At 36.1% G+C, this 25,602-nt stretch overlaps 1 protein-coding gene across 1 annotated transcript; it reads right to left on the reverse strand.

Annotated features, from left to right (window-relative positions):
• On the reverse strand, nt 1-24,111 carry LOC145764709 (E3 ubiquitin-protein ligase RNF13-like). The gene is made up of 14 exons (XM_082576366.1): nt 23,990-24,111; nt 23,570-23,650; nt 15,671-15,808; nt 12,465-12,552; nt 11,143-11,233; nt 8,405-8,519; nt 8,192-8,285; nt 7,249-7,329; nt 6,682-6,807; nt 5,914-6,049; nt 4,102-4,232; nt 3,221-3,287; nt 2,772-2,845; nt 1-2,129 (listed from the first exon to the last, which is right to left on the reverse strand). Exons 1-14 carry the CDS (start codon nt 24,068-24,070, stop codon nt 2,095-2,097), a joined length of 1,338 nt encoding a protein of 445 aa, XP_082432492.1. The 5' UTR covers nt 24,071-24,111; the 3' UTR covers nt 1-2,094.
• Nucleotides 24,112-25,602: the final 1,491 nt, after the last annotated feature.

A 25,602-nucleotide genomic window follows, 5' to 3' on the forward strand; every position in this document is an offset into this window, starting at 1 on the left:
ACAACTGGCGGTTGATATATATTTGATCTTTATACAAAGTGTAGCAACATATAGCAAACAAATCGATGTTAGAAAACACAAGTAGTGTTGCTGCACAATATTAGCAAGACAAAGTTTGCATTGAGATATTAGCAGCAAATACGCAGATCCAGCGACACCATCGAGGCAAAACCTTTAATGATAATATTAAGATCTAACATACACTTTGAGTAAAGCATAAACAAGCAAGCAAGGTAAAGCCGATTAAAAATAATCAAAATATTTTTTTGGCACACCGCCTCAAAACCGAGTTAGCAACTTACCAGTCAACTGCCACGGCTTATGTAGCGAAACCAAGTTTCATCTCAAGAATGGTTGTATCAAAGATTTTAAGATTGAATTTTAGCAATGAAGATGACAACAGTTCAGTTGTGGAAGCGCGTGCTAAATTATTATCAATATGATTTTGCATATCGCCCTTTATTCATCTCAGTCACGTAAAAAGTCGTTTACCTGGCCGCTGCTAAAACAGACAAAGCAGAGCCGCTCACGACAGATGCAAATTGCAAAGTCGTAATCAGCTTAGTTTATCTCGATCGCTAAGAAGAACTGCCATTGATAAAGATGCGGAATTTGTTAACATAAAAAGTGATCCTTCGGCAAAATTGCATATAGCAAACATAGAGAATAGTTTAGGCAATTGGAGAGTGGAGGATTGGGGCCTCTCCAGTTTCTTCAATTACGTTTCATCACTTTCGGACGATTTCACTAAAAAGGTTTGAAAAGCGGTTTCCAAGTGTAAAAAAACAACTTCAAAACACAAATTGTACACTCCACACTTATAAGTCAGCAAAAATATTAAATAAAACATCTCACTAATTAACACAACAATTAGCCAAGGAAATAATCTCAGTTTTCGGCATTAAGAACGGACATCCTTGTTTATTGTCACCGAATGGTAACCTTTTTAACTAGACTTCGCAAGCGCATGTGGAACATTCCAAGCAATAAGAAATCAATGCCAAAAACGTTATGCATTTTATTATTTACAAGAATAGGTAATTTGATAACGTTTTTGCAGTGATGTTTGATGTACTGTACCTTAAACCGTATTTTTTTCCTGCAGAATAACATTAAAAAGACGTTAAAAATGCAAAAAATAAATGATGTCAAACAATGCAATTTTAATTGTTTGTTGTCTACCACAAAATCAACTTGGTAGACTGACCAGCGACTATGCTGTTGGCAGACGCTGACAGTTCCATAGTGTTTCAAATTCTTAAAGTAAGAGCTATGTTGATCCTTATATAAAACCGCCATTGCTAATAAGCGTGAAGAAACACAAAACCAAAACATAAGACAATCAAAACAATTTTTTCAATACTGATCAAATAACGATTAAGAAAACAATGACAGAAATATATACAACATAACAGGGCAATGTGATTTGGCTAAGTCAAAAAACTTTTAATACCCAAGAGGTAATAAACTTGGCTAATCATTCCTTTGCTGTATATTTGTACAATCTGTTGCAAACAAAAACAAAAAGTACTGCAAAATTTCTATTTCAACAGGCTGGGACCAAAAAAAATCGTTTAGGCCTACTTACCAAGCAAGAGCTATCAGTGGGTTAAGACTAAAATTAGAGTAGTTCAACAACCAAATACCTATCTCAAATGGGTAAACATCAACAAGACTGTGATGAAAAAAGTCGACAAAGTGTACAAACTGTACATATTAGCGGACGAAAGCAACTATCTCCACGTGGTCGTTCCCGCAAGTGCCAACCTGGGCAAATAAACTTGCTACCAATGTCGCTAGAAAGGAATATAAAAATATGCAACAATGTGTCTACAGATCGTAAGCGGACATTGGAAAGTCTTAAACTACAATCTTAAGCAGATATTTTGTGAAACGGCGTAAACACATTGGTTGGTCCAGCAGTTTACGTAAATGCAGTACAAACAAACGTTGCAATACAACAATAGTTCACAAAAAGATTTTTTACACAGGAGTTTTTGTTTCAAATCAATTCAGGCGTCATCGAAGTTAATTCCATTCAACGCATCGCCACAAACGCAGAAAGGATTGTTTCAGAGTGCACTGTAAATGTCGCTAGAGAGAAGGAGCATCATCGAACGAACAAGAATCTATGTTGGATGCAAAATTGTCAGTGAGTGAAAACCATAAATGTAGAATCGGTTACTCAGCTAATAAAAGTGGTCATTTTACATTGTTTTAACATCCAGAGACGTTAAAACGACGTAAAAAAAGAAGTATTTTGCTGCTTCTGACCGACCTACAGAAGGATATCGGTTCGAAACTCACGTATGACGCGCCACAATGTCGCATGACTGATGGTAGACATAGAAATTTTGATTTCCGTCGCTTCGATTTATCTCTACGACTTAACGTCTTGTGTTTCCCGTATTGTGAGGATTGGACGCCAACGAATGTCTACTTTGCTTAGTGGCACTTTCCCATGCAACCCGGTCCTGAGGGTCGACCGAGACGAAATCCGTAAAACGCATATCTTCTCGAACATTCCCTCAGTACAGTCAACCAAATCACAAGCTCGACTTCGATCACATTAAGCCGGCAATTCTTTATTAATCTGGCTGGGAAAAGCTGATCGCTTTCATGTGATTAAACAATTATTTAAAAACCGTCAAACGCAAAAACTCGACCACCGTTAAAAAGTTAACGCTGTTACATAAAAGTACAATTTTGAAAACCAACATTTTTTTATATGATTGTATGACAAAAGGCTGTTCAAAACTCCAAGCACTTACTGGTGGAGATATCATCAGGTTGGCCAGGAAGAGAGACACTCACTGTCAGACGACTCTCATCGTTGCTTCGGCAGCTGGAAAAAATCCCGTGTGGGTTATTGAAGAGATAATAAAACAACAATCGAAACAACGTTGCTACAATGTTACGTAAGTTTGGAGTTCGCCATTGTAACAAAAACAAGAGTCTTGAATTACGTCTGACGGCGTGATTGGCTAAAATAACTTTTGAATGAACAATATCCAAATAAGTTATGATAATTTAAAGCAAAGAAATATAAACAGCGGTTCTAGGCAAGTCACAACAAAAAGGTTTCTCTTTTAGGTAATCAGTAGAATTTATAAGAAGAATATTAACCAAACCGAGAAATAAAAAGCCTAATATTGAAACTAAACTCATAGGTTTAGTCTTTATACAATCCAAGTTTTTATCGTAATATTAAACAAAATACCTGAAGTCCTCAGACGACTGACACGAAAACATGGATGATGACAGGCCTGGGGTCGATGGAGAAACGTCTGATTGAAGTAAAAGTGATTGCAAAAGCAGTTTTCTTAACGTCGATTTTGGATCAAGTGATGGTAAAGTTGTTAACCAATCATTAAGTGTCGACTGGCAGTAAGTTACGTAACTACAAAGCAGCTACAACTAATGAAATGTTTCCAATTCATTTTAAATGAATTCAATTCTTTCATCACAAAAAGTTGTTTATAGGCTTGTGTACTAAACGTCATGCTTCTGGGCTTTCAACCCAGCGGCGAGAGTCCATGTATGGAGCTCAAAACGACACCGCTCGAAACCACTCAAGAGCACAGGGTATGTCATTAGCAGGACACTTAATAGCATCTTTGAATAAGATGGACATTTGGACAAGACACGAAGAATGGCTTCCTTGCCTTTGCCCGTACATTTAATTAAAATCTTCAAACAGCCTCTATACGACTAAAAATACGCCTAGTTACATGGTTGTCAAACTTATTCAAAAATAACAAAACGAAACAATAAAAAGTCAAATTTAAGGGACGGTCTAGCATTTTCACTTCAAATGACGTATTTGCACTTTTTGCAGAGAATCGATTCATCTTCGCCTTGTTTCTCAAAAGTTTAAAATTGGAAGTAAAAGCTTGGAGCATGTAAGGGACAAGTTAGAAATGATAATTATGTGAAAAAAGAAGTATTTGCTTAACATCATACTAAAGCGTTGAAATTGACGCGAAACATTCCCATAACGTGACAAGACTTTATTAATTTTAAACAGTAGACACTTTTCAGCAAACCCGATGGATGGATACAACAGATGTGACGTCACACCCCTTAAAACACCCAACTTACCTGCTAACACAATCAAGGGGTTGGATGATGCTGTGGGAGAGCCACGGCGGAGTGGTGAGGTTACATCAGCCTCTTCGCTATTCGAAACCTGGTCACCAGAATGTGGTGGATTATCGGAAACGCGTGAGGGGCTGAAAGGAAAGTGATCAGAAATACATCAGTTTTGATCACAAATTGTAGATAAAGTATGCTTTGAATATTAACATCGATATTACATCTTGAACGGGGAGCCAAAACGAATCTGTGCATACGAATAGTAGATTCTGACTGTCAATCCTATGTACAAAACAGAAAACTGAGGCACACTGGACAATGGATAATTCACCACCGCAGTTAGTTTTGGATAAAAAACTGCAAATTTATGATTTTTCTTCAATGGTAGAAAATGCATTTCTTTATAAAGTTAACTCATGTCTGATCAAAATCACTTTCTCACAATTCAATCAGACCAATATTGATAGAAACGATATGTGGAAAGTAAAACTTTTCACTTTTACTAACAAAGCGAAATCACACTCCGACAGTTCTCAAACATTCATTAATGTTATTTAGAACGCCATCGCAATAATATAAGTAATTAAGTATACAACATAATAATATACACAACTTTCACAAATAAATGTTTCATCAAATAATTAACTAAGTTGTGAGTCTTGTGACCATGTCATTCGTAATAAACCGCTTTGTATGATTCGGTTTCAATAGCAAATCTCATTTTGTCGACTCATAAAAGTGAGTTGCTGAATATGCGTTAATGATTACACAGCAAATGCAGGCTACCAACGTCACATCACATGGTGCAGATGAAGATCATTGTGTTTCGAGTTTGCTGCTTCGTTGCAAGATAATTGTTAAAGTTAAACGCTAGTCACTTTTCCATACAAGTACTTTAAAAATCTGCTTTACAATGCATAGATTCACGTCCCCAGGCAATACATTGAGAAACAGAAAGTGTTTCCTTTGTCTCTTATATCAAATCCAAACAATGAAAAATGTGACCAAGCTTTAATTAACGAGCGCTGTTTTAACACCTCAGATATTAAATTGATAAAAAGTGAATGCTACTCTGTACACCAGTGTACAGTGTACAATTGTACATGGTTTAACCGTCTATAAAATTAAGCTGCTTCAATCACTTTCACTGCACGAAAGCCATGTTGAAAGGATCATTTACAACACAAATACTCTCCGATGAACTTGCAAAGCGGTTCGTGTGCCATTTGTGTGAAACCACAAAATAGCGTCAAATTCTGTTTTTGCTTTAAGCAGAAATGATTTATCATCAATATATTGTTTTCAGAACTGAAACTTGAAAATTATACTTAAAAAAGAGAAATTCATGTGCAGGAGTTTGTTTTATGCATCAAAGGTCACTTCATGTTGTTGTACGCAATGAAAACACAAGAATAAAAATTTTATTGCTTCATTGCTCTCTGCGAGCCAGGTCGATCCTATTGCTGCGTCAGAAGTCAAAACAACCCTATACACGCGCATGGAGTGGACAAAGTGGGGACAACAATTCTACGTTGGATGCTGCACTTTGACACGTCGAGTGAGCTACTTGTACTCCTGTAGTGTCAAAGGATAAATTGCCAACGAATGCACAAAACCAAACCTACAGTATAACAAAGTAATATAACTTTCGTTTTGACAAACCTAGACATGTGGCACAACATCAGACGACGTTGTGTCAACGTAAAAGTGTAACATTTTTCAATAAACCCAAACAGCAATTTCCGTCATTTTTACATTGATTCAACATCTGACCTTAAATCAAGGTAAAATGACGGATTTTGCTGTCTGGCAAATTACCCTGCCGCCGTCTCAGAAGGTGATGTGGAGTAATTTCTGGCGAATGGATTCCGGAAAGCCAGCCCAGTTGCAAATCGGGGAGCATTTGGAGACACTGCGCTGGCGTTTCTCAGCAATGGAGTTGCTTCATTCGTGTCTGAAAATAAACGTCACCAAAATAGAAAATACCTATTTCGCTAACCAAAGTCTTTTTCAACCCACTTTTTCTATGGTACTTAGACGGAAAACAAAACTTTAAGCCACACGCCTATATGGTTTGGATGTTACAAATTGCTGCTGTCAACAACGCGTGATTTTCTATGGTCAGGTCCTTCATCGGCTATAAAACAGTAAAACTTTGAGTAAAGTATGTATTACTTGAAACACAATGAATATATAAGTTGACTTTTATATCTCGTACTTCCCAAACTGTCAATGCAAAATACAGAGTTTCAGGTTAATTTTTCACTGCAGGCCTAGTGGCTTATGCTGCAACTTTTGCCGTAGCAATAGTAGATCTGACTAATCAAAATAATTTGACCTTAAATATTGAATTCCACAAAGAGTTCACAATGAAAAAACGAAATATACAGTATATCATATACGTTAAATATTGCATGATATATTTTCTTTGTGATTATTTTACACTTTGATATTATGCATGTCACATATTTTTCTTGTGACCAAGAATATTAGACCCATGCTTTCTAATGCATTAAAACTATCTTTTTAACAACATCCTCAGTTTGAGACTTAAAAATGAATTAATCTCAGTGCCCACAAGCCTACCTGCATCATCGTTATCGTCAGTGTACTCATCAGAAGCATCATCGTCGCTGAGAACATTGCTCTTGCAAAGAGGACAGACCCGTTTGTTGGAGGTCAACCAAGGATCAACGCATCCACAATGAAAAGCTGCAGAAGAGATGTCAGACATAATGGCGAGGACAAGTGGAGACAAACACACGATGGATTCAACTGAGAAAACTAAGTTTATGGCACAGAAAGTCCATTCTTTTTTCTCAACATATCGCTGTCAATTCTTGTTACAATTGGCTGCCGAGAAACATATATTTGATAGAGTAGTATTAATGGCTAGCGTGGAGGCTACACAGTTGTGATAGCGAATTGCAATGGTTCGCTGTTCTAGTAAGTAATCACTAATCAGCCTTGTGCTGACTGCCAAGAAGAAAGCTCCTTTCTCCACACACATGAAATGTAACATTGTTCTTGTACTGTCGGCAATTTATAATGTTACTTCGACAAAATAATGACATGATAATAGTTGTTCAGTGCAGTTTGTTTGCGTTTAAACGCTGGAAAAAATGCTTATTTGAAAACCAGAGGACAACTTACCATGTTTGCAAGGAAGTATTCGCAGCTTTTCCCCATCCTCATAATCTTCTAAGCAGATTGCACAGGCGTCGTATTCGTCGCCTGGTTGTTTCATGCAATGAGAATTACAATCAAATTGAAAATCAACAAATTTTTCTTTGACTGACAAAAGTAAAATTCGTTCCGTCCCATCAATGTTCTCATGCGTTAAAGCAATGTAAAAGATATTCAACCTGAGACCTCAGGTGTAATTATATTATCGTTCAAACCTCATCATCACGAAATTCCTTTGAATTTACCAATGATGCAACAGGATGCAAAGTGCAATAAAAATAATCAAAAATGTAGAGAGTATCACACTGAATTGGCAAACTCAAGTTTCTTATAGAGCTTTCGTCGCACAAGCGTGGCTTCGTGAATACATTTTCTAATGGAAGCATACAGCTTGATGAGTGCAATCAGCTTTCAAAATAAAACAAGCTGAAGTCAAATTGATTTTATAAAAAGAAATCTTCGTGATGGGAAATTTTCTTTGGTAAAAACTTTACATTTACGACATAAACATAGCCTGCTTCACACAAAATGACTGCATTTACGGCGTGTTTTTACGCATGCGCGTAGTCATGCGTGCAAACCGTAACGACTCAGAAATAAAGATCAGTGCAGAAAAAATATTTTCTTGTCTTGCAACATGGTGGAAAATTTTAGCAAAATAACAAATAAAACTGACTGAAACACAATATAAGGCGATTTTACGGCGTTATAAACATAACCCTTCCCGATTGCAAGAGCGCTTTGGATACAAAACTCCAAATATAAGTATAAAAGGTTTTAGAATTATCTGTTGTATCCAAAAAAACAAAACTTAAGTTGAATTTGATTTTTTCCAAATGAACCTACTAGTGCAGAATGCAGATGTTTAAGTAGTAAATTGAATTTCAAAATATATTGAAGTTGCAATTACCAGGAACAAATTTTTTTACAGGAAGTTGCTTCAGTCTCTGCTTCGACAAGCGACTTCTTCTTTGACGACGGCGATCCCTTATACAGCGGATACTCTGAAAGTAGGCAGTAGAAAGCCTCATTAATATTTGTTGTAGCAATGTTAACGAGATATAATGAAATGTTCATCTTCAGTCACACTTTAAAGAGATGAAGACAACTAATTTGAACTTACGAAAAATCCCAGCATCACTAAGAAGCACACTCCAAGTACAATGCAAAAGGGATAAATATAATATGCCATTGGAAATGGGCTGCCTCCACTCGTCAACTTTATGTACGGGAACACCCTGAATCAGACACAAAAACGACAATTATAAAAAAAATTATGACAAATTTTATGATTATGCGCACAAAGTAAAACTGCTTTAAAAAATGCATTACCTGAAAAAGGGTAAATAATAATGGTGTGCTTTTGTTTAACTCTTACAATAATCCGCATTTACAATAAGGACAAAACGAACTCAGACAATCATCAGTCAAATGATTGATTGATTGAATCTTCATCCTCGGACAAGGAAAGCTTCTTGCAGAGCTTAATCCTGGCAGTTTCGCATACTTGTAGAGGCTTTGAATCACTGACGCAGACCCGGTCACCGAGATTGACAGAGTGAAGTTTCCGATTGTTGAAGTCTTGTTGCCGGGGAACTATTCCATCCACTAGGTGCCGCTGAATGGAGAGCAGTCCTTAACGTGCATTGCTCAAGCGCACACCCCGATAGTCGAACCAGCGCCGCTTGATCTTGAAGCTTCTTCGTTCCAGAAGTGACGCGCTAACCAATTGAGCTATCGAGGCGAAATATTAAATGAAATATTATAACGCTGCGATCAGAGCTATGTGTTTTATGACGTGGTTCAAATGACTTCAACCTGAATGACGCGATCCGTATGCCACTATCCCCGAATGCTGCAGTCGGGAAATGACTTAAACCCATGCCTTCCCTTTCAATCCCAGTGACAAGGCTTGTGTGTATGCTGTTGTTGCATTGTTCAGCAATATCGCCTGCAGTGCTGGTATAGCAAACATGCTGTGATGGGCAATAACGGTCGATGTTAGCGATTTTGGGTGACCACAGACTATCTAGCATTTTAGTTTTATGATGCAGTTGACAACTTTCGTCAAAATGTTGCTGCTATGAATGTAAAAACGTTACACATGACAATTCATTGACAAGTAATCTCTAAATTTATTAGACAATCAAAGGCATCACGCTAATGTCTCGAAAGTATGCAAACGATTGTTACTTTGTTCCTGTTGTATGTTCAATTGTTCATGGGCTTTCCATAGCTCCTCTGTAACATTGAAATGGGCCGTAAATATGATGCAAACATTCATCGACCATTAGTGTAGGCGAGTGAATGATGTGGGTGCACACCAGGCATGATTGTACAAAATAGCCTCTGTGACTGTTAACTAGGGTTGCAAAATTCCCGGGAATTTTCAGAGCCGAAACTTTCCATGGAAATTTTGGGAATTAACGGGAATTTTCGGAAACATTCAAAACAGTCTTAATTTGATGTTGAAACAGGAAAATAATGGCTTTATACTGTTTAGAATAAAAGTACTATGTATAACTAAAATACTTAAGAACATACAAACACATGGTTTAGTTTAATAACTCCAAAAATGAATCATCACCAATGATTTGACATATCTTGTGAGCATAGGCAAATTGACCGATGAAGTGATATGATTTCTTTCTGAGAGTTAGGAAAAAGACAAAGTGATGAAAGCACTACTAATTTATTGACCAAGAAGTAACAGCATATCGCATTTCACACAATAGAATCTATGTTTGCTTGAATTTTCTGGTGACACGATATTTTTTCCCGATTCATGGCTTTTTTCTTCCTTCTATGGTGCACAAAGCTTCCCCAATTTGTCGTTTTTGCCTGGCTATAGGCCCAGTTGCTGTTGTTGTCAGTTTAACTCCATGTTCTACAGATTGAGTGTGACTTCATTGCCATTATCTATGTGAGCATCGGCAGCAGATGCAACAACAAATCAATCTTTAGCATGAAAGTATCCGGTGTACGATCGGATATCCGGGAAGGATATGAAAAAACACTGTCTAGTGCAGCTCTACTGTAGTTGATTCTAGGCTACTTTGTTACTGTTTTCATTTCACAACCACTTCTGAAATTTTTATTGCTAAAGAAATAGGGTGTTACAGCAAAACACCAACAGACTACAAATGTGAGTCGTGTTTTTGCAATCGATTTTTTTAAGAACATGTTTTGCATTAAAACTAATTGTAAACACTTAAATTAAAGTGCTGATACAAGTTTTTCTACTTTAAAGTTCTGAAATCAAACAAGACATGTAGGCTACAGGTCAGCCTTAGTCTGCATCAGGTGATTCAATTGTAAATTCTATAATTAGCTTCAACAACATTCATTTACATGTTTTCAAAACTACTGGTCTAATTTGTAACAGGCTAATCAGCAGTTAAGAGTTTACAGTTCTGTTTTTATTTTACTTTCACAGTTCTTCAATAATAGTTATTATAAAGTTAACATTTGTAATGCAAACCACTGTTTTTAAACATTATATTTAATCATTATACTCAAGCTCTAATAGAGTACATTTGAAGCATACTACAGACCAATAGCATAAAAAGCAACACCATTTGAAAACTTTGATTGTTAGTTGTGAACTACAAAGTAAACGTATAAAAGCGGCAACAAGTAAGTCGAATACATTTTACTACTTCAACCTAAACAATTTTTGATGAAAGAATACAGATTTAAAACATCACGTCAATAATTTAGAATTTAAAACAATTTTGACGTAGTTTTGAAAATAAGAACACAGCTCATAAGCTTGACCAGTAGTGGTATCCACAGCGTAGTCAAATCCGTCTTCAGACTGTACCATATAACAGTAAGATATGTCAAGTCAAACCTACTCACCCATTAGCGTGCAAGTAATCAGTTTTTAGCAAAGCTCCATCTGAGGCTCCAACAAATACAGAGGGAATGACTATCAAGTTCACTTTGTCACCTGAAAAACAACACATGTGTAGTGTGTACACAACAGTATGTGGCAAACACCTTAAACTACAAACGTTTACATGCACGCACCACTTAAGTTGTGGTCCAACCTATATGCATAAAAACTTGACATACTGGCATCCGCGCTGAAAATGGGAATATCTCCACAACTGTAGGCAACACTGACGCTGCAACCAACGTCATATTTGCATTTGGACAATGCCCATACGGATATTCTTTATGGGTACAGCACATCTCATTACAGAATAGTTTAACCAGTTGCAGATTGTTTGTGACCGCACCTTACATAATAGACCAGAAATAACTTAGTTGATAAACACACAGACAAGGCTAGAAGGAAGTAAAAAGTGTTATGGTTCTGTGCAACATTGTGTTACGTCTTTCCAACAACTTTTACAATGAGCCATGGCCACCTAAAGATACGGCCTGATTTGTCACATTTTGCAGAAATTTCCAGGTTTTTCTAACTTTGGGCAAACGTTTAAATAAATTTTCGTAAAATTTAGATATTTACGCTTTCTTTATTCTTTTCCCCCCTATCCTCACATGTTGAAAAACAAAGAAAATTTGATTTCGAAGATTTTAGTCAGACTGTTAATTTTCAATAACAGTCTGATTTTGTGTTTTTCAACTTACTTTTTCTCATTTGCTACTGCTTCCCCAAGGCAACAAAAAAGTTTTATGTCATTAGGAAACCGCAAAAAGTAAAAACATCTTAAAAAATGTCAGTCAAGCACTAGCAGTAGCTGTAATCAAAAGCTGCAAAATGTGACAAATCAGGCCGCATCTACAGGTGGCCATGAATGAGCCTAAAAGTTTCAAACCTTGGATGCTGATACTCACGTCAGAATTGATAACCCTTTACATAGATGTTTCGATTAATCACTCAACGTTTGATATCACGTTCCTAATTTGTATTTCTAACTAACTATACATGCAACCACGTAAGATCCACACTCTGCAGCCACACGCTCATCTACAGCTAATCCTAGCTAAATGAGTGTGATGGAAGTTTTCTGAAGACGTAGTCTGCTTACATTAGTTCAAGATCATTGGTATGCACTGCAGTCATTAACTTGCTATCAACATTCCAATTATAAAATCTGTTTTAATTTCTTTTTATTTAAGTAATAAGTATATGCTGCATTTATATATAATGGTACAACATACAGTAAACCAACTCGACAAATAAAAGCCAAAATAAAAAGATCTCAACTTACTATAAGTTGAACCCATTCTGATCAATTCATTGGAGCCTACATTGTGAACAATAACAGCATCAAACTTTGCCTCTTGAGCATTTAAAACCTGTAATGTGAACATTATATTTAATCATTTGTTTGTAAGTGAATGTGTCTTAAAGTTTTATGAAAACAAACAGCAAAATCTCTACATGTTTCCTTTAACAGGCTATGTACACTAGGGTGGAGTGAATTTCACTTAATGTTTTAGATTTTGATTTAAGGTGTTGTAATGTTGTCTTCCGGCCTAAAAAATAACCCCGAACATAATTTTGGTTCTCCTACCCCTAAATTGACCCTCCTACCTGAGGTCAAAGGTCACGGGAGGTCAAAATTGCTCTATCTCCACTTCTACTGGTGCTAGAAATCTGTTTAATGGCTTAAAAGATTCAGAAGACCCATATTTCTATCTGTTCTAAGAGAACTTTTTCTTCTATTGCTAGTAAAATTTGACTAAACAGCAAAAATATAGTTTTTGTAGTATTTTTGCTTACACAACATTACAGTTAACGAACTTCAACAGCCAAAATAGTAAATTTCAGCAATTGGTTGGATTGTTATTTGAGAATCACAAAGCTATCCACAAATCACTGGAAAATACCGATCTGCAGAACAATTTGTCAATTAAAGGCTCAGATGAAACCGCAATTATGACACTATGACAGGTAAACACAATTGCAGCATTGGCACATTAGAAGAGTTGCTGCAAAGACCTTCACAATAGGTCATCTGTCTCCTGCATACCAACGAACTACCTCTCAGGCATGTCTTTGAGCACTTGGATAGAGTCTCTTTAAACTCCGACTCGTTTTCAGGCCCAATTGGCAAAGAGCTAAATGGTTGAGTGTCTGATTGACATGTGGTTAAGTTTAAACCATTATCTTCTAGTGAATTTCCTCAATTGCCAAAAGAAGTTATGGAAAGTTTGAGTTCCGATCAATTTTATGGACACCAAATTTGTTTGGCTGTCATTTCAGGAAAACTTGAGAATGACTTAGCAGTTAGCACAGTTTGAAGGAGGTGGCTTGTCACATGCAAGATGGTTGACACTTGGATGCCGCATTTTGAGATAGCCTACTACACTTCTCAAACAAATCCTAGCAAAATTTTGAGAATTCTGGTAGAATTTTGTTTAAAAGTCTACTTCCTAAGTTGGTTTGATTTCAAGCTTAACTCTAAACTAAATAAAGTAGCTGTCAACTATTTTCGCCCGCATGCTCAAACGAATCAACCAATTTCTCTAGAAGCAAGCACAAGAGACATATCATCAAAAACTTTGATACATAATGGCTTCTCAGCTCACCCCGAAAAGATTCTTCTTTCGATGGTGGCTGACGATGATGCTACAATTCGATCGCAAGCTGTCAATATTGTGCTATCGCTACGCAGAAGCAAAGATGTTGAAATGACCCCAGATGATGAAAGTGCAAAGGCGAAATCTATTGCAAAGAGGAGAGTAACTGTTCGAAAATTTATCATACCGGAGATCAATATCAACGCCGAGTTCTACCACAAGATGGTAAATTTTGATGAAATTCAAGTCACAGAACCTCCCGCAACCAAAGTCATGGATGATGATGCTATACAAAATGTCAAAGCCAACAAGCTTGAACTTGATCACCCATGTCACAATCAAGCTGTAGAGTGTCATGTGAAGCTCGTAACAAAAGCTTCCATGCACCATGCATGTGGCAGTGGCTAGGTTCGAAAGATGGGATGGTGTACTCCGGAAAAAGATCAAATGACGGAAGTTGATGCCCTCTTTCAACACCAAAAAGCAATTTTACTGCTGAATACGATTGCATAAAAACCACTTGTTTTTCGTTATAGTTACCAGGGGCATAGCCAGGACCTAAATATGAGGGAGGCAATATGTCTTGTGATATTTTTGAGTGTTTAAAAGTGCAGTTGGATTTTCATGTTCAAGCAATGGGATTTTTATTAGGTGCTGCTTGACTTGAAGACCTGTCGGTGGTCCCTTCGCGGCCTTCCCGTTGTTGCTGGTTAGTTCATGCTCAATTTAAATTTTGATTGTTTGTGTACTAATTATTATTGTGCATAGTGTGACTTGTTGGCTAAAACTGTATCATAGTGTATCTCTCAATAATTTCATGCCTTTCAGCCATTGAAATGTCATCTTAAATGCATCAAAACATTAATTTCATACTTAGTTCAAACTTCATTTCCTCATCAATGCTACAGATAAGAATATTTCGATGTTCAATACACTTATTCTCAAACAACAACCCAACCAATTGCTGAAATTTACTATTTTGGCTGTTGAAGTTCGTTAACTGTAATGTTGTATAAGGAAAATACCACAAAAACTATATTTTTGCTGCTTAGTCAAATTCTACTAGCAATAGAAGAAAAAGTTCTCTTAAAACAGATAGAAATATGGGTCTTCTGAATCTTTTAAGCCATTAAACAGATTTCTAGCACCAGCAGAAGTGGAGATAATGCAATTTTAACCTCGCGTGACCTTTGACCTCAGGTAGGAGAGTCAATTTAGGGGTAGGAGAACCAAAATTATGTTCGGGGTTATTTTTTAGGCCCAAAGACAACATTACAACACCTTAAATCAAAATCCAAAACATTAAGTGAAATTCACTCCACCCTAATGTACACCATTAAAACAAGAAAATACTGTTTTCTTAAATTAGAAAAAAACATTGTATCATATATGTATGATATAAAAAAATACTTTCTACATGCTTTCATAAACATTACTTAAAATGCCAAATGCATAAACTGGTCTACAATTAGGGGTCTGCTACTATTCGGTGAGTCCGATTCGGTGAGTCCGATTCGGTGAGTCTGATTCGGTGAGTCCGATTCGGTGAGTTCCTAACCTCTAACCCTAAAACGGCAATGATAATTAGGCTACGGTACCCAATAATTTAAAAAAAAAAGTTGAAAAAATCCCCCGTTAAGGGATCAGACTCACCGAATCGGACTCACCGAAACAGGCTATTCCGACACATAGAGATATCATACTTAACTGAATGCTTCTTGCAATAGCATATGTGTGGCAAAAGCTAAGAATAAAACTAAACCTTCCATTTACTATGTTCCTACTTTAATCTTTTTGCTAAAAAGGTAAAATTATCAGCGTTTAATGAAAATTAATCATAGCAGGGGGAGTTTAAAATTGTGATCAAGTAAACAATGACGTGAATACAAACCTTTGTTGCAAAATCACAATTTCCTCTTGTGATTAGAACAAAGGCATTAAGTGTGATATTTCCATATGTTGAACTGTTAAATGATCGTTGAATTATAGGGGAGCAAGCATCCACAGGGTTTGCCAAACTAAGGAAGCCCTAAAAAGGTATTACAATAAGTTAAAAATTATTTTGTAGAGAAAACAAAGCATGATAAAAAAAACATTATCTTAAAATCCTTGTACCAGCATATAACACTGGCCAACAAAAAAAAAAACTTTTTTCTGAGTGCCGAAGATATTTTAACGGTTTCTGGGCGATTTTTGGCCGCTGAATCCGAAAATAACATCGGTTTCTTTGAATTGGCTCCAATTTTTGAGATATCTCATGGTTTTGCTCTAAAAAGTGGGTCATTCCATATCAAAACAGCCAATATGAAGATATCTTGTATACATATGGTACCTCTCAGATTTTGCTGAAAAGTTGTCATACTATGCCTGAGGCTACCAAACGAAAGAATCCTAAGTTTCAGATCAATATCTTAAACGGCTTTTTCATGGCGGCCATTTCAATTTCGAGGGCTACCTTCGTTTTTGACTTGGGGGTAGTAGGGGTAGCGAATAGCAATTTCAGCCATTTTCAGAGCCTCATAACTTTTATTGTAATTGTGGTATAAGACTAAAAATTGCTGTGCTAGTTCATTATAAACTATACTACACAATTCAATAGCAAAAAACAACATCTCGTGATGCATAGGTGTTAGGTGGGTCATCAAAATCTTGTTTTTTGGCCCGTTTAAGTGTTTTTTTTCAATTTTCAAATGCTTCTACCACACAAACCAATCAAAATATTTCTCTAAAACCTACGGATTGAGTGCTTGAAAATACAAACTTAACCAAAAAGATTATGATAATGTTCTGACACTACTTCCACAGTTTCTTAGTCAATAGATGATAGATAAGCTGATTTGAGCTATGCATTTTACATAATGCAGAATTATAGTGCAAACTGAAAACAATTTAACTTTTGAACACGGCTTGATCATTTTCCTACAATTTTATCTCCACACCATAGCTCATTGATTGCAGGTGGGTACTTTTTCATGCGGAATGGCCCGTTTCGGCGAGTCCGATTCGGCGAGTCCGATTCGACTAGTCCGATTCGGCGAGTTCCCTATTCGGCAAGAGCCCTTTTCGGCGAGTGCCCTATTCGGCGAGTTTTTGAAATTTTTAAAAGGAAATTATCGGGTACCGTAGCCTAATTGCAATTGCCGTTTTTACATCATTTTAACGTCGCTAAACGTTGAAATCGTGCAGAAAGGAATAAAAATAAAATGTTTGAACTATTAAATTAAAATTCGTCTTGTCAGTTTAGTTATTTTTATTTTTGACCGTCATATCAAAAACAATACACGTTAACATAGCAAAGGTAGAAGCGACAAAATGCGAACGTTAAAACGTGCTTGAATTCGTCATGTCAGTTCAGTTGTTTTTATTTCTGATCATGATATCAAAAACAATTCACGTCAACATAGCAAAGGTGTAGAAAAAGGTAGAAGCGACAAAACGCGAACGTTAAAACGTGCTTGTGACCGAAGTAAGTTATTGAGTTGAAAGAAATTTGGCAATGTTGCATCACTTTCAGAAAAATGTAAGATATGAAGGAAAAATAAAACAAAGAAAATGTTACAAAAAATTCAGCGAAATGTCACGCAGATGGATAACGTAATTATATCGTCACACTAAGATTGCTTTTATTGCCACACTTGGAGTTATCGCTACGTTCGACCTACCGTTAATTATTATAAACAAAGCTCGACCAAAACACATGCTATGCGTCTGCGTTGGCTAGCGGTTGATGGACTGCGACTCTTTAAGCCAGTGGTTCTCAACGGGGGCGGTACCGCCCCCTGGGTGGCGTTTTGATTTTTCAGGGGGGCGGTATGATTACCTCGACTTAAGGGGGGCGTTTTTATTATTAGAGGGCACTCTGGTTTAACCCATCTACCGCCCAGCGTAACGATTTCGTCAAAGAGATACGTTGCATTTTTAAGATAATGTATTCAGACGTTGAATCAATGTACAAATGAAATGTTATGCTAAATGGGTTCTTGGAACAAATCGTAGGGCTTCTGTGAATGTTTCTCAGTTTCAAAGTATCCTAGTCAGCAAAAGCTCCCTTTTCTACACGATTTCAACGTTTAGCGACGTTAACACGATAGGCCACACATTTGTTTAGCCTTTTCATTCTGTTACTACAATGTAAAAATGAACTGTGTTCTTGGAACAAATTTTTGCTGGTCGGGATAACTAGGCTACGGTACCCGATAATTTCCTTTCAATCCAAGCTGTAGGCCACACATTTGTTGGTCCAAACTAATCATTTTAACTATTCAAAAGTACTAACTTATAGACATAAACATGATCTATTTTATTTTATTTTTTTGTAACATTTTCTTTGTTTTATTTTCCCTTCATATCTTAAATTTTTCTGAAAGTGTTGCGACCGTGCCAAATTTCTTTCAACTCAATAACTTACTTCGGTCACAAGCACGTTTTAACGTTCGCGTTTTGTCGCTTCTACCTTTTTCTACACCTTTGCTATGTTGACGTGTATTGTTTTTGATATCATGATCAGAAATAAAAACAACTGAACTGACATGACGAATTCAAGCACGTTTTAACGTTCGCGTTTTGTCGCTTCTACCTCTGCTATGTTGACGTGTATTGTTTTTCATATGACGGTCAGAAATAAAAACAACTGAACTGACATGACGAATTTTAATTTAATAGTTCAAACATTTTATTTTTATTCCTTTCTGCACGATTTCAACGTTTAGCGACGTTAAAACGATGTAAAAACGATGTAAAAACGGCAATTATAATTAGGCTATGGTACCCGATAATTTCCTTTCAAAAATTTCAAAAACCTCGCCGAATAGGGCACTCGCCGAAAAGGGCTCTCGCCAAATAGGGAACTCGCCGAATCGGACTAGTCGAATCGGACTCGCCGAATCGGAATCGCCGAATAGTAGCAGACCCTTTTCATGGGTGAGTTCAGTTCAGTTTATTGTTTTGCTGGCGGTAAACAAACAAAAAGCACATACAAATTGAGTGTCTATCAGCACAACAGGATGGCAACGAAAGACCTGTAATGTCATCTGAGGTGAAGAGGTGAAAGCATCCTTTTGAACATAAATTTATGGTCAACAGTGTCAGCATTTCAATGTTTATGATCACTAAGCATAGTACCTACTTATTTTCACTGTTTTCATGATAAATCATTGTTGAATTTTTTCTGACCTACATTACGGACTAGAGATTATTTGCTAAAAATGACCAAAATGTTACATTTTAAAGACATAAAATTTATATAATGGTGAAGGAGTTTGATCAACAAAGATTTTATTTCATGAAATGAAAGAATAAATGTATGTGTTTGTCTAGTACAAATTTCAGCATAACCATAAAATGCCCACGCGGTCATTTGGGGCTCTAAACATAAGAGCAAAAATGAGCCATTTCTGCCTGATAGGGTTTCCAGACCCCCATAAGATCTCTGTTAATGGCACCACAACTCCCAATTTCAAGTTGGCAGAAGAAAAGTTTCGTAACATTACAAATAATTAGGTTTTAGAGAAATAGTTTGATTGGTTTGGGTAGTAGAAGAATTTAAACATTGAAAAAAAAAAACACTATAACATACGGGCCAAAAAAACAGGATTTTGATGACCTACCTAACTTGATTTTGATGCATCACGAGATGTTGTTTTTTACAGGGTTCCCACACATTTTTTATAAACAAATTCCCTACTTTTTCAATACTAAATTCTAAAAATTCCCTACTTTTTCAATACTAAATTAAAAAAATTTCCAACCTGATTTTGATCTAAATTGCGCATTAACACTTAACAGTGCTTAATCAATGAAAATTTCTGTGCTGTATTATTTCCAAACACGATCATGCACAGGTTTAAAAATGTATATCCGGACTCTATTACATTCGAATCAGTATGAAAAATAATAATAATGTACAGTAGAAGATTCCTGTTTGAAGAAATTAACTCTTTTTTTTCAAAAGACCCGAACTGAAATCAGTTTGGATAAAGTGTCACATTTATACTAAAATTGCAATTCAAAGCTTCATTCTATCGGACATGGCAACCTGCCATAAGCCAAACCAAAACAATTAAAAATCACACTACTGACAAAATGAAGTAAGTGAAAAGAACACTATCTTTGTGATTCTGAACACTGAATCACGAAGACATTGTACAGTACAAAAGATTTATGAATGATATTGTCTTTGTTGTTGTGTCATAATAGTAGATTTTAGTAATGAAAGGCCACCATGATTGAGGACTGAGGTATTGTGGTCTTGGTCGCAGATATTGCCGCATTAACGATGTCTCTTACCGCTATTATCACCTAGCCAACCTGACATCATTGTTTTATGCGGCCGCTAATCGACTTCAACGATCATGGAATGTTACGTAATAAGAACGGTTATATACGCAAAAATAAAAAATATCGATTGCTTAAATGAGCTCTTTTGTTTCATGAACTTTGCGTATTGCTCAACAAGTGTATAAAGTTTAGAATTGACAAGAAAATCACGGCAAATAAACGTATTTACAACTTTTACTTCAGCCGACGCTGTTTCACACTCAGTAATCTAGGTCGGCAATAATTTTGCCGCAGCAAAAATGGGTTAATTTTGAAGGCTGCCGAGCTGGAAACTATAACTCGAACCTGGCTTTTTGAGGTGAAAACCACTTGCGAAAATCTCGAACTACACTCGAGTATATACGGTAACAAGTAAAATTTTGAATGTAGGCTACAGAACAAAAATCGCCTGAGGCTAAATTTTCATGTCAAGTTCAATATTTCTGCTTCTGGAGTGCCCCACAATTAAATAAGTCACGCCATGGTTACGCTACGCCACTGTCTGTACAGTATAACTCCTGTTGCAAGTAGGCTAACCACAGTTCACCTAAACTGCTTAGTGCATGAACAACGGAGAATGACAGGTATTTAAAGCGCAGATAAACAAGAAAAAAAAAAACAGTTTCCGAACTTCATTGAAAAGCTGCAATGTGCCACAACGTTGTTCTTTGTACTACCGCTTTGAACTTGAAGAAGGATTACGAGTATGAACAAAAGAATAACTTTTAAACCTCATTTTGAATTGAAAAGACATGACGTATAGTAATGTCTTCCATCCTTAGTTATCATATATTTTTTCATTACGTAATGTCTTGTAGGAATAAATTGAAAATCAGTATGATCACTCAAAATGAAAGCAATGGGACTACGAATCCTCACTAAACCAATCAATCAATGGTCTTGTTGCACCTAAGATGACAACCTTATATTTTACTGATCTCCGAAGCTGATGTAAACCTAAGTCATGTCGACTTATGCTTAATATGCCCCCCTTATCGAAATTTGCTCTTTGTAATACCGCTTTGCAGGTGGATTACGACTATGAACAAAAGAATAAATTTTAAACTTCAATTTGTATTGAAAATACATGACATAATGTCTTCCAACCTTATCACATATTTTTTCATTACGTAATGTCATATAAGAATGAATTGAAAACGAGTCTAAAAATGAGAGCAACGGGACCACGAATCCTCACTGAACCAATCAGTAAAAGGTCTTGTTGTGCCTACTGATCTCTGGAGCTTACATAAACCTGAAAAAATATGGACTTATTCTTGATATGAAATTCGGCTACATATTATATTACATATCGATTAATGGATATTTTGTTTCACTCAACTTCAAAGTCAAAATGTATTTGTTTACCACAACCAAACCACTTGTGATGATCGAATTTGTTAATTCCTTATTCGATAAAATGTTTAGATGATGTCACGTCATTACGCCGATTTGAGATACGGTATTTCATTCATGATGTCGTATGGATGAAAAACTTTTAAAAGTTTTATACTCTGCTGAGAGTAAAAAAGAAACACAAATGATAAATAATGGAGAAATTGAGTCTCCTTTACAACTTAATAATTATCGAACAACGCAAAACTGCTGAAACAAAACGTTTTGGTTGAGTGAAAGAATCACTGCAAGCAATCAATGCCAAAATGCGCGCGCAAGAAGTCATGGGAGTGTGAGATAGCAAAAATTTAACAGGTTGTTATTTTTCTACATCAATGTGACGTTAGTTACTACTTTAAAAAATCTATATTTTTGCTTCTGTAGAAAATCCGCAGCAAACGCCTTTTTTACATGTTTAGAATCGGCCAAATTTTTCCGAGACCGATACTCAAACAATGGCCGATATCACCGATACCGTTACATCGGATTTTTTATCTACAATTTAGTCATCAATGTTTTCCATACTTTTTCAATACCACGAGTGAGGTTTCACAAAATTCCCGACCTTTTCCCGGTCTGGAAAACGGGTTTTCAAATTCCCTACTTTTTCCCTACTTTCCCGACTGCGTGGGAACCCTGTTTTTACTATTGAATTGTGTCTCAGTATAGTTTATAATGAACTAGCACAGCAATTTTTAGTCTTATACCACAATAACAATAAAAGTTATGAGGCTCTGAAAATGGCAGAAAGTGCTATTCGCTACCCCCACCCCCAAGTCAAAAACGAGGGTAGCGCCCGAAATCCAAATGGCCGCCATAAGAAAATCGTTTAAGATATTGATCTGAAACTTAGGATTCTTTCGTTTGGTAGCCTCAGGCATAGTATGACAACTTTTCAGCAAAATCTAAGAGGTATCATATTATATTTTTTGTTTAGATATGGAATGACCCACTTTTTTGGAGCAAAACCATGAAATATCTCAAAAATTAGAGCCAATTTGTAAAAACCAATGTCATTTTCGGATTCAGCGGCATCAAAATACCCCAAAACCGTTAAAACTTTTTTGGCACCAAAATGTGTGTTGACCAGTGTAATCAGTAATCACCTGTCACAAGAACTCACACTGAACAATGAACATTGAACAATAATTCAGCCATATAGGCCAATGTCAAGCTTAATCACATTTACACGATGTCAATAAACACACATTACAAGTTACAACTAGGCTATATAATTGCTTCTTTAATTTGTGAAAACAAACATCTAAAATTGCAGGCAAAGCAATCACTTTAGAAAGAGGTGGTCCCATCACCACCAAGATGAGCACAAACTAGCATTCTTGTTTCTCAAAATCAAAGTTGACCGTTTTTCCACTAAACTTATTATCATTGTCTTGAACAACTTTATTATTGAATGTATAGTAGAAATAGGAATAGAAAATGTTGAACAGTTGACTACATGAATCCGTTCTAGAATAATTCATGACCTAATCCAGAATCAAATTGAGACTATTAAAGTAAATTGTGTATATACAGTATCCAAGTAAAGAAGCTGTTATAATTAATGATAATTTTAATGTAAGTAAACATGGTCTATATTAGTCATATATACTGTTTCCAAGAGAATAACACAGTTCTATGTTAACATTAGTTTAAAAAGTTGTAGAGTGACTTTACAAAGATACACAAAATGCATGTGACATTTGGTCAAACAATAAAATGCACAATTCAATGCACTTTTCAGCTTGTGCAGAATGAGTTGTCTTGAATTTTGATTTAAAGTACAATACTTTTGCAGTGCTAATCAGCATTGAAACTTGAGCACTATAATACTACACAATGCATAAGAAACAAAGAAAAAAATCTGTAAAAGTAAGCCAGATCTCCATGCAAGATAAAAATTAAAACTTTCCAAATCCACAACCCCAAGAAATTCATTAGTTTAAGGTTTAAAATTGCTAAGATTGGATTTTTTGGCTATCAGAAATATTTGCACATTCTTGACTATGCTAACAGTTGGTTAAAACATCAATGTTACTATGTACTGGTAGTAGTATAAGTAAAAATGTAAATGCCATACCATTAAACCATCTTTCCCAATACTGGTTCCAAACTCTGCCTCCTCATCTTGAAACGTTTCTGTTGAATTCACACTTTTAATCTGTAACACATAAATAAATTAATAATAGCCTATTTAAACACAAATATTTAAACTTTAAAGAAAACATAAAACAGTAAAGAATAATAATATTTTGAATAAAAATTACGACACTGCATCCATAAGCATATTACTTAAAAAGTTCAAACATAAAACTAATAAACATTGGTCTAAACAGAGTTTTTTAGGCCAACTAATCTAAACATAAAACACACAAACAATAAAAACATACAAAGATAAATTAAACGATTCTGGTTTGTAAAACGCATAAAAGTCCTTCACAAAGTAATTGAAAGTCTATCAAAGCTAAAGTATGTGCAACACAACATTAACTACATATACCGCAACAACATCTCCGTTAGTTGGAATGGGGAAGAATATTCCAAAAAAACAAAGAAACAAGGAAAGGATTTCAAAAAACATTATCCTATATTTCTTGTGATAATCATCTCAAGAAATGACCTGGAAAAATTGAAAAATATTATGGTCAGTTTTACAATAAAGAATATATGTGACTTCAGTCTTGTCAACAAAAACAGCTTTGTTGAAAAGATAAAGCAATACTTATCGTAAGAAGTACCTATGGCCTCTGAGATTATGTTTTAGAAGTTGCTTGAACATGAAATTTGTGTCAATACAAACTTTGGAATACAGTTTGTTATCACGTTCAGTCGTTCATAGTACGATTGAAATTACACAGGCAATGCTCAATTTTGCTATATTCTACATTTAACCATGAAAGTAAAAACATTTGCTATAAATCAGCAGAGGGCTAGAAAAATAGAGGTGTGACCAGGCCTCGAAATTCACGGCAGACATGTCCGCCGTCACAGCATGTGATGTCCGCAGGAAGTACCGGCCTCGAAATTCCGGCGGTCATGACCTCCGGAATGACCTTGAATGTCTGCCGAAGCCGACTCATTAGTCGGTCATAAATGACCGCCGCAAAATTCTTGACAAAAATAGAGCTAATGCAGCAAAAATATATATATATATTTTAAATTTGAATTGTTACAATTGTTTGTTTAACGCGAACAAATATGGAGCTGAAACACTAATAGTACGGTACAGGCAATGCTTTAAAGATCACATTAGAGTGGCGTGGTTAACGAGTAGGGATGCCCAAAGTAGAATAATTGCCTATTCTAGAATTATTCTAGAATTTATTTTTGGATCTAGAATTTCGAATCCTATTCTAGAATCCTTGGCGTAAATTTTAACCTTTTCTTTTTATTGAGAAAATACACATAACGGCATGAAAAAGAAGCTTTGCAAAGCCATCATTTTAACAAGTTCTCAATCGTTCACAACAGTGATGAATTGCAATGTAGAACGTTTATCTCGTCCAGATGCTGCCCTGTCAGCCTTGTTTTGAGTTTTCCAACAGTCAGCCCAGCGCTTGAAAACGGGTGCAACCTAGTTCGTACCTTGAACCATTTGTACCCTCAGTTCGTACCCTGAAAAGATCGAGAGAAAAAATTAAAAAAAGCCGAAGTCGCTGATCGCAGTTTAATAGCACAAAGTCGAGGTTGCTGATCGGAGTTTCCCCAAACATGTTGAAACAAACTCGATGTTAGGGTTAGCGGAAACTGCAAAACTGCGGAAAAATGTTTGTGGAAACTGCGATTAGCGACTTCCGCTTTTTTTAATTTTTTCTCTCGATCTTTTCAGGGTACGAACTGGGGGTACGAACTGTTCAGGGTACGAACTAGGTTGCATCCCTTGAAAACGATCGCTCCAAAGAAGCTGATGTTGCTGGAATGGCCACGTATTTTGCAGCTAAATTGTGCAAAAGTGGGAAGTCTGCTTTGTGGCAAGACTTGCAGGCGTATTTTTTCAAAATTTTTTTCTTTTCTCCGATTATTTCCGAATCCAATTACCCGATAAAAAAGCGGTTTTTAGATTCGAATCTGGATGGATTCGAATCTCAAGGATTCGAAATTCTACTTTGGGCA

Source organism: Aplidium turbinatum, chromosome 2 (assembly GCF_918807975.1).
Source record: "Aplidium turbinatum chromosome 2, kaAplTurb1.1, whole genome shotgun sequence".
Taxonomy (NCBI): Eukaryota; Metazoa; Chordata; class Ascidiacea; order Aplousobranchia; family Polyclinidae; genus Aplidium; species Aplidium turbinatum.

Excerpts from the sequence above, each read along its gene's own strand:
- LOC145764709 (XM_082576366.1), bottom strand. The coding sequence starts at position 24,070 with ATGTTTTTTGAAATCCTTTCCTTGTTTCTTTGTTTTTTTGGAATATTC. Across the intron at positions 8,520-11,142 it reads GATTACTTGCACGCTAATGG|GGTGTTCCCGTACATAAAGT; the intron begins GTGAGTAGGTTT and ends TGTCTGATTCAG. Across the intron at positions 4,233-5,913 it reads CCTTCTGAGACGGCGGCAGG|CCCCTCACGCGTTTCCGATA; the intron begins GTAATTTGCCAG and ends CTTTCCTTTCAG.